The sequence below is a fragment of the Tachysurus fulvidraco genome, chromosome 25 (genome assembly GCF_022655615.1).
Source record: "Tachysurus fulvidraco isolate hzauxx_2018 chromosome 25, HZAU_PFXX_2.0, whole genome shotgun sequence".
NCBI lineage: Eukaryota > Metazoa > Chordata > Actinopteri > Siluriformes > Bagridae > Tachysurus > Tachysurus fulvidraco.
This window is the reverse complement of record NC_062542.1, coordinates 13757133-13765416: the sequence shown is the minus strand read 5'-3', so window position 1 is coordinate 13765416 and position 8284 is coordinate 13757133. Positions and strand designations below refer to the sequence as shown.

Genomic DNA, 8284 nt, shown 5'->3' with positions numbered 1-8284 from the left:
CGATGCCTCACCTCAGTCGATTTGAATTTTAAGCTTGAATTTCATTTAAGCATTGAAGCATAAAAGTTGTTACTGTCATGTGAATGGTGAGAAATAAATCCTAACCCTAACCCTAAACCTTAACCCTAACCCTAACCCTGAAGGGATCACAAAATATGTGGGTTCTTATGGTCCAAAAGGGTTCTTGGATCAAGACCATAGCTGTATACTTCAGTGAACCTCATGGATAAATGCCAAGAGAAGTCTAAGGGGTGTGATTATACAAATCCAATCCAATTTATATACAAAGACTAAGTGCACCCAGAGTAGGGTTACTGGGATGCACCCTATCTGAAGACAAGGTGACTCAGGTAAACTGTTCAAGCTCTGCACAGAGACATCGTGCCAGATAAAGTGGGTAAGTCCTACTGATCGAAAAGATCAATAACTCCCTCCCAATGGTGCCAAGGTGCCACCGTTGGGCCCTTGAGCAAGACCATCACTTGCTCAATTTGATAACAATGAGATATCAAGTTAGTCGCTCTTGATAAGTAGCATAAATGTAAATGTACGTGTAGGGTTCTAGTGCAATAGCAATTAGGTAGCAAGCATGTGATGAGCGCCTTAATCCAGGGAGAATGACACTCTTCAGGAGAAATATCACGGCTTTCGTAGTCCATGTCTGGGACTTGTGTGGATAAGATGTTTTGGACTAGTAAACTGAAATGGGGTCAATGTTACGTAATTAATTCTTAAAAAAAAAAAAAAAGGAAGACTAGAGGATGTTAGTCTGTGACCTGACGAATCTGTGAGACTAAAAATCTGATACCTTGAGACTAAAAGGATGATACATTTATCATTCAGAGTATTTTATATGCTAGCATTTGTAGGAAAATACAGTCAAAGTTCATAGTTCAACTAAACTATTATTTCTATTATTAGTTGTATTAATAAGGGTCTGCTAAATAATCAAATCTTCTGGTCCGCATTACTATATTTATGAGATTTAGATTATGTGGTTTGGATCCTGACAACATGACAAGTTTGGCTTCAGTCATGTCTTTTTCATGCTCAATTTCATTTGGAGAAACATTCGTGACAAAGGTGTTAATTAAATTAACCACAAGAAAGCGATCTCAAAAAGAAAGCTTTAAGCAATGTCGTTTTTCCTCTTCTAATTCATGGTACAGCAGGAGATATGAAACAAGCCGGAAGAAATGTGGCTGGAAGCTTAGCTATCTAGAGGAAACAAAAAACAGGATGTGATTCAGCCCTTGCAAACTGTTTACCTTGCCTTCTCATTTAAAAGTTGCCCAGCTTGGTTTTGCATATTTTTGCCTACATCCTCTGCTGGGTGATTTATAGTAGAGGTGAGTTAAAAACAGAGCTCAAAGACATCATTGAGAAAGATGAAGTCGGTTCATGCTGCTCTCTTGTTTGGGCTTCTAGGAGTAGCTGCTTGTCTCTTTGAAAGAAAATTCATTTTCGTGGGTAAATCTAAGCCCTGGACTTCGGCTCAGGCATACTGCAGACAGAATTATGTAGACCTGTCAACCATTTCCAAGCGAGGGGATCTGAATAAGATCAGAAACATGGAACATTATACTATTCAAAGCTGGATTGGCCTTACAAAGTCATATGAGTGGTATTCTCAGTGGTCTGATGGAACCGAACTAACATTTATTGCCTGGGCAAGTGGAGAGCCATACAATTTGCACGAAAATAATTGTGTAAGTTTATTAGATTCTTTGTATTATAATAATAACTGTTCACTGTCTATGCCGTTCTACTGCTACTACTGGAGACCTCAAATTATTGTGGTGAATGAAATGATGGACTGGGAAGGGGCACTGATGTACTGCAGAAGCAACTACGAAGACTTGCTAGGAATAGACACAGAAACGGATATGCTGGCTGTCAACCACAGCCTGATTAATCAAACCACCACTGTATGGACTGGACTACGCTTCATGGCCGGCCTGTGGTTCTGGGTGAACAATGGACTTCTGAGTAACCTGACCTTGCTGCCTTCGTGCCCTGCCAGACCTTTCCAATGTGGAGCAATAACGCCTGATAAGGTCTTCGAGATTAGAGACTGCAATGAGAAAATGAACTTCCTTTGCTACAAAGCAGAAGTATAGTGAGTCAACTTATACTTATGTCTTTCTAAATTACTTCATTTCAGTCTGCTTAAATAGTCTTCAAAACATTAATGCCTATATTAATTTTTCAAAAGGTGGAGGTCAACTACAGTAGGTCACCGCAGCCCAAACCAAGAGAAGACCAAGAAAAAATATATGGTCCGTGTTCATCTGTAAAATATATAAAATTCATATGGAAAAAACCTTTTCAAAGCCATAAAGATTCCTTTTCTTGTAACTTTTAAAATAAATCTTTCAAGTTCAGATGTCAAGGTATATTTTATGCTGATTCAGAAAGAAGGGCACAAAAGCAAAAGGTGCTTTGTGTTTTATATTCGATTTGCTGATTATTTCTCTCTTCTGGAACAAAAGATTTGGGACATAATCTGTACATGACTGTAGCACATACTGTACTGTACATCTAAGACCAAATATATATTTAATTTGTAGAATATAAGACTGGAAATAAGGAGGTTTGAAGAATTTTAAAATCTATTGAACAAAATTGCATTTTTTTCTATTCAAGCATGTGATTGAATGTCACTCAATGTTTTGTACTGTATTTCATCAACGTTTTATCCCTGAAACACTGTCAACAAAACTGAAAGGGGACGAACCACGAAATACTAAAAAATCTCTGAAATTCATGTACATATTATAAGGATTCTATATTTCACTGAAGTTGTTGTCAATAATATAATGTGTAGTAAAAAAAATGGAATTTTCACATATATTTACATCTTTAATGAATCCAAAATGCATTTATTATCAAATCATTATAGATTTGTGATTAGTCTTGTTAAAAAATAGACTTTGTAATCAACAGGAAATATAATACATATAAGTGTGTAGTTCTGTAATAAAGATTCTGAATATTATTCTTCATTACATTACTTTACATTACTGAAATTAGCATGAGTCAAATTCTTTGTCACCTTATTTTATTATTGTATGAATATTAGTAAGTAGTACAAAGTTTTAGTATAAAGGGCTAACAGAAGGGTTTATTCTATTGTGTTATTGATAAAAGAAACCATATTTGAGGTCAAGCTGTTAAATGAAGCCAAATGAGTAGAGGTAAATATTGTATGTTAGAGATAAATAGTACCTTAATTTTAAACTCAATTTTTTATCTTGTTTCTACACCTTTGTAAAGCTGCTTTGAGACGTCAATTGTAAATAAAAATGAATTTAAAAATGTATATAATTGAATTGATCTCAGCTCTTTATCATCTTGTTATTCACAGATTCTTTCTTTCTTTCTTTCTTTCTTTCTTTCTTTCTTTCTTTTCTTTCTTTCTTCCTTCCTTTCTTTCAATCTGGCAACCTCATAAATGTAACTCAAATTAAACAGCACTGAATGCACATATTGTTTTTGTATGTATTTCTTTTTTTGTAGCAAAGCTTCATGTTTCTGACTAAAGGCACTGGATTTGAACTGATGAATAGTTAAATTTAAAACAGGAAAAATAAGCATGTACATTTTTGTTCGAAAACTGATGATCAGCATATTTTCATCATCAATCATCCAAAATAAAGAAAAGCTGTTATTTTATCACTTCAGGTCTGAGATAACAAATAAAAAAATCTATACTCATAAAACACATCCTGTTCTTAGTAATGTCTTTAATCCTGTAGTTAGTGAGTTGTTCAGTCAGCAGCCTATACACCCATATAACATGGTTCTATAGAGATCCTAAAATGTTTCTTTTTCTTTCGATTTACACATAAAATTTAATTGAAAAAAAAAAAGAACCCAATTCCTAGATGTTTCTTTTATGGAATAATTTAGTATTGGATTATTATTATTATTATTATTATTATTATTATTATTATTATTATTATTATTATTATTATATACAAAGTTAGACAAGAATTACAGCAAATTCATATACATTATATATAAATAATATATAAGATATATAATAAGAAAATAACTCATTACTCTCCGATTGTCATTCCATTTATATAGGACCATTATTTCCTCTAAAAAATGTGAATCACCATACATTTATCAGCCCTAGTAGGGTTATAAGAAATAAATCTCTAGTGACCCTTGAAAAAAAAAAAAAAAAAAAAAAAAAAACCTGGACGGTTAAGAAATAATCTTTTTATTTTTTATTCTCCCCTGAATGTAATAAGCTGAAGTATAGACAGTTTGTGTCACAGTGTGTCACAGTTCAGCTAAGAACAATCCAGATCTCTACATTCAACGAAACTTCATAGTCTGTGATAAATTTTATACTTTATAACTTTTATCTATCTATTTGTTTGTTTGTTTGTTTATTTGTTCATTCATTCATTCATTCATTTATCTGTTTATTTATTTATTTATTATTTGTTTGTATTTATTTATTTATTTATTTATTTATTTATTTATTCATTTATTCATTTATTCATTTATTACATTTATGGCATTTGGCAGATTTCCTTAATCTCTTTTTTAAGAGTGCACCGTGTCAGCGACGTAATGTTATTTGACTTACTTCTCATTTATAAGCTAAAAGCATGACTTTTAAAAGTGTAGCCAAAAAAGTGCAGGTGCTGGAAAATAAGAAACAAATACTAGACTGAAAGGAAAATGATTTAAAAAAGTACATTTGCTTAAAGGCAAACAGGCCATGCCTCGCCTCACTGAATATGTTTAAATGCTGTATGCACAAGTAAAGAAAAGTTTAACACAAGTGTGTGTGTGTGTGTGTGTGTGTGTGTGTGTGTGTGTGTGTGTGTGTGTGTGTGTTTGAGAAATAATGTGTGTCAGTACAAACAGCTAATAATGTCAATATGTTTTTTCTGATGTTATTGTGTATATGCATGACCTCTGTGTGATGTTAATTGAGAAGCTTAGTTCTACAGCATTAGTTCTAAAATTCTACCTACACCAGACTGATTTTTTCCCTAAAAAAAAAAGATCTAATTTCATGCATACTATATGTGAAAAAAAAAAATACAAAAAAAAAAAAAGAAATCATCATACCTGATGATCACATCACAATAGCAGTTTTTAATACCGTAATCAGTCATATCATTGAACCCTCTGAGTGGTGAACATATGAATAACCTTCCACATGGACACAAAGACACTTGTGAAGTCCATGCATTGATGAATCAGGTCTGAATTTGTGGTATAAGGCGGACCTACACAGTTAGGGAGCTGGTTTTAATGCTATAGCTGATTCAGTTCTAGCAAGTTTACAAACACACAAATGTATGTTCAGGTATATTTCTGTGACGTGTGATAATTTCGAAGGATTTTCTGGAGAAACGTCATATGGTCATATTGCTGAAAAACAAGAGAGTTTAATTTACAGGAACCTTTAAGCAAATAAAGTTCTTCTTGTTCTCTTTTTCCTCTTATTTTCATTCATGGTACAGTGGTAAAGATCAAAGAGTGGAAAAATGTGTGGAAGCTTGGCGGTAAAAAAAAAAAAAGCAAATGTTATGTTTGCATAGTGTTTGCATTGCGCTTTTGCATTTATGTCTATATAACTTATATTAAGTGATGCCAGAGGTTTGGTCAGAATAGAGCACAAATGCATCACACAGAAATATGAAGGCATTTCACAATTTTATCTCTTTTTTTTTTTGCTTGTTTCTTAGATCGTATTTTTTTTTGTGGACAAATTTATGACTTGGATTGATGCAGAAACAATTTTGCAGACCTGGCGACCATTCCCAGAATAATTCAGTTTACATCCTGTGAAACAACAATGCTGGATTGGCCTGAGAAAGAACCCAGAGAAGACTATCTACAGTATAGTGAGTGGTCTGATGGGAGCAAACTAGAATTTAACTCATGGAACTTTGTTCAACCAAGAGGCTTGAGCACTAAATATTGTGTGGCTATAATGGAAATTTACTGGCTATGTATAATTGTACATTGCGTTTAAACATTGTCTGCTACAATTGGGAGCCTCAGTTCTGGGTGAACCAGAAAACCCTGGGGAACCTGACTTCACTGCCCTCATGCCCCATCAAACCTTTTTAATGTGGAGCCCTGAAATCTGGAGGTGATGTCTTGGAGAACTGGGACTGGAGAACTCTACATGATGTCTTTCATTCTGCATTGCATCATACAGTATATTAGTTTTTTGTCTGAACAGGTATCGACATCAAGCTAAATCAAGGCTGTGAAATTTCTCAAAAAGGTGAAGATGGTAAGCTGCAATCAATCCAGGAGAAGATGGAGAGGAAAACAATTGAGATCTTCTTCATTACCAGCAACATATTTTGGTTCTCTTAACGATCTATTTATATGTTTATATATTTATCGTTCTTGCTCTAATGTAATAGTTATGGTGGTTTGTCTTGTTTAAAATTCTATTTGTAATCAACTTGATATATCATTATGAAATAAAAGATCCTAGATAATATTCTTTATTACTGTTGACACTCCTGGTATTGCTGTAAGATTTAGAAACGTCCTCTATATCAAGTTTCTGAAATGTTTCACTATTGTACTTGGAGGATCAAACTGGTTCCAAATCAAAGGAAGTTAAAGTAATACACCAGGAAATAGCTTTTAGCTCCAGGCTCAGAAAACTCATTCTAAAATGTGTTCTTACTTAACATAGTTACATAACACAAACTGCACAACAGCGTACCTGCAAGGTTTTGAAGGAAATTGAGTGTCTGTGTAAGTCTTGCTTCTAAGATGTTAAGCTGTATTCCTGTTGATTCTATGTATTCAGGTCACCTTCCTAATACTGTGGAGATCGTTCTCAAGACCTCTGGAGATAGATCGACCACTCACTATTCTACATGTGAGCTAAAAATTCCTATAAGAAGAAGAGTATTTTTCAACATTTAAAAAAATTGTGCTTAAAGCTAGTGACATTGTGTCACGTAATTTGGAAAAAATGGAAAAATCAATGGGGAAAAAATTGAGGTGGATTAAAACCTTCACTTAGATTTTGATTTTTTTTTCCCTTCAATTTCATATTTTATATTACAGTTTTTTTGGATTGCTTAAGCACGATTTTCAAAACAGGGCCCGTGTTTTCAAAACACTACACACAATTAGCACAACCACACACACAATTAGCAAAACACTACAGATCCCTTGCATAATTAAACACTCTAGTAAAAACTATACACTTCTGTTTAAAAACCACACTTTGTTACCATATGAAACACACGTTTCACATTACTATACTCTGTTTGCACGAGTTACACTCTGCTGTGATAAACCTAAAACACTTTTAGCACTTCTACTTCCCTATGATTAGAGTAGGCTACCATCAATAAAGTACAAATATAATGTAAATTCACCAAACACTACACAAGACCAATGTTGCAGACCGAAGAAACTCATTTATTTGTCAACACGCCCAAAATGTTCACATGTACTGTAAGTTTACTGTAAAAAATACAAAAAAAACCTAGACATTGTCTCTTCGCCTAGCTGGATCTGGCCAGAGAATTTCATCAACATCGCAGGCAATGTTTTCATTAGCAAGACACCTTGGAAAGAAACGTTGGGAATGACGAATCCATCCTTGCATTGCTGCTACCTCCATCTGGTCACAGGCCTCCTTCATGACTTGGATGAGGGGTACCTCAGCCTGGAGACGGAGATCATATACCTTCCACCGACTCCATTCTGTGTAATGGCTGCACATAGTGTTATAGTATATTACCCCCACGTTGCCCTGGGACATTGACTATAGCCCTGAGGCCAATGATGTTTCTTCTCCTCCTTCGTGTTCTCATCAGGTTGAACCCAGCCTCATCTACGTATATGAACTCATGCTGGATCTCCTCTTCATCCATTCGTAAAACTCTCTGAGGAACAATGTCATGCAAAATTGTGTAGTTCAGTGTAGATATGATGTTGATATGATGATATTTTTACAATGCACTGTACCTATTTTCCAGTCGAAATGTTATCACACTTGCCACTGTGTGGCTTAGATTTGGCTGTACTCGCAGTCCAGCCTCCTTCAGCGTCAGGCCGTGGTTGACAACGTGGTCAACAAGTGTTGCGCGGATCTCATTTGTCAGATTCGGTCCTCTTTGAGCACCTTCTTGTCTTCCTCTTGCTCTACCTCTACCTCTACCTCCAGCATGGCCTCCATCTCTTCCTCTTCCTCTGTTGATTCCTCCTCTGTTGATTCCTCTTCCTCGCCTTCCTCCTCCTCCTTCTCGTTCTGCTCGTTCTCCTC

General features: G+C 34.9%; 1 protein-coding gene across 1 annotated transcript; it reads left to right on the top strand.

Annotated features, from left to right (window-relative positions):
- The first annotated feature begins 1236 nt into the window (after positions 1 to 1236).
- On the top strand, positions 1237 to 2734 carry LOC113662360 (macrophage mannose receptor 1-like). Its single transcript, XM_027177100.2, has 2 exons — positions 1237 to 2119; positions 2216 to 2734. Coding segments are annotated over exons 1-2 (732 nt in total). The 5' UTR covers positions 1237 to 1388; the 3' UTR covers positions 2217 to 2734.
- The last annotated feature ends 5550 nt before the right edge of the window (positions 2735 to 8284 follow it).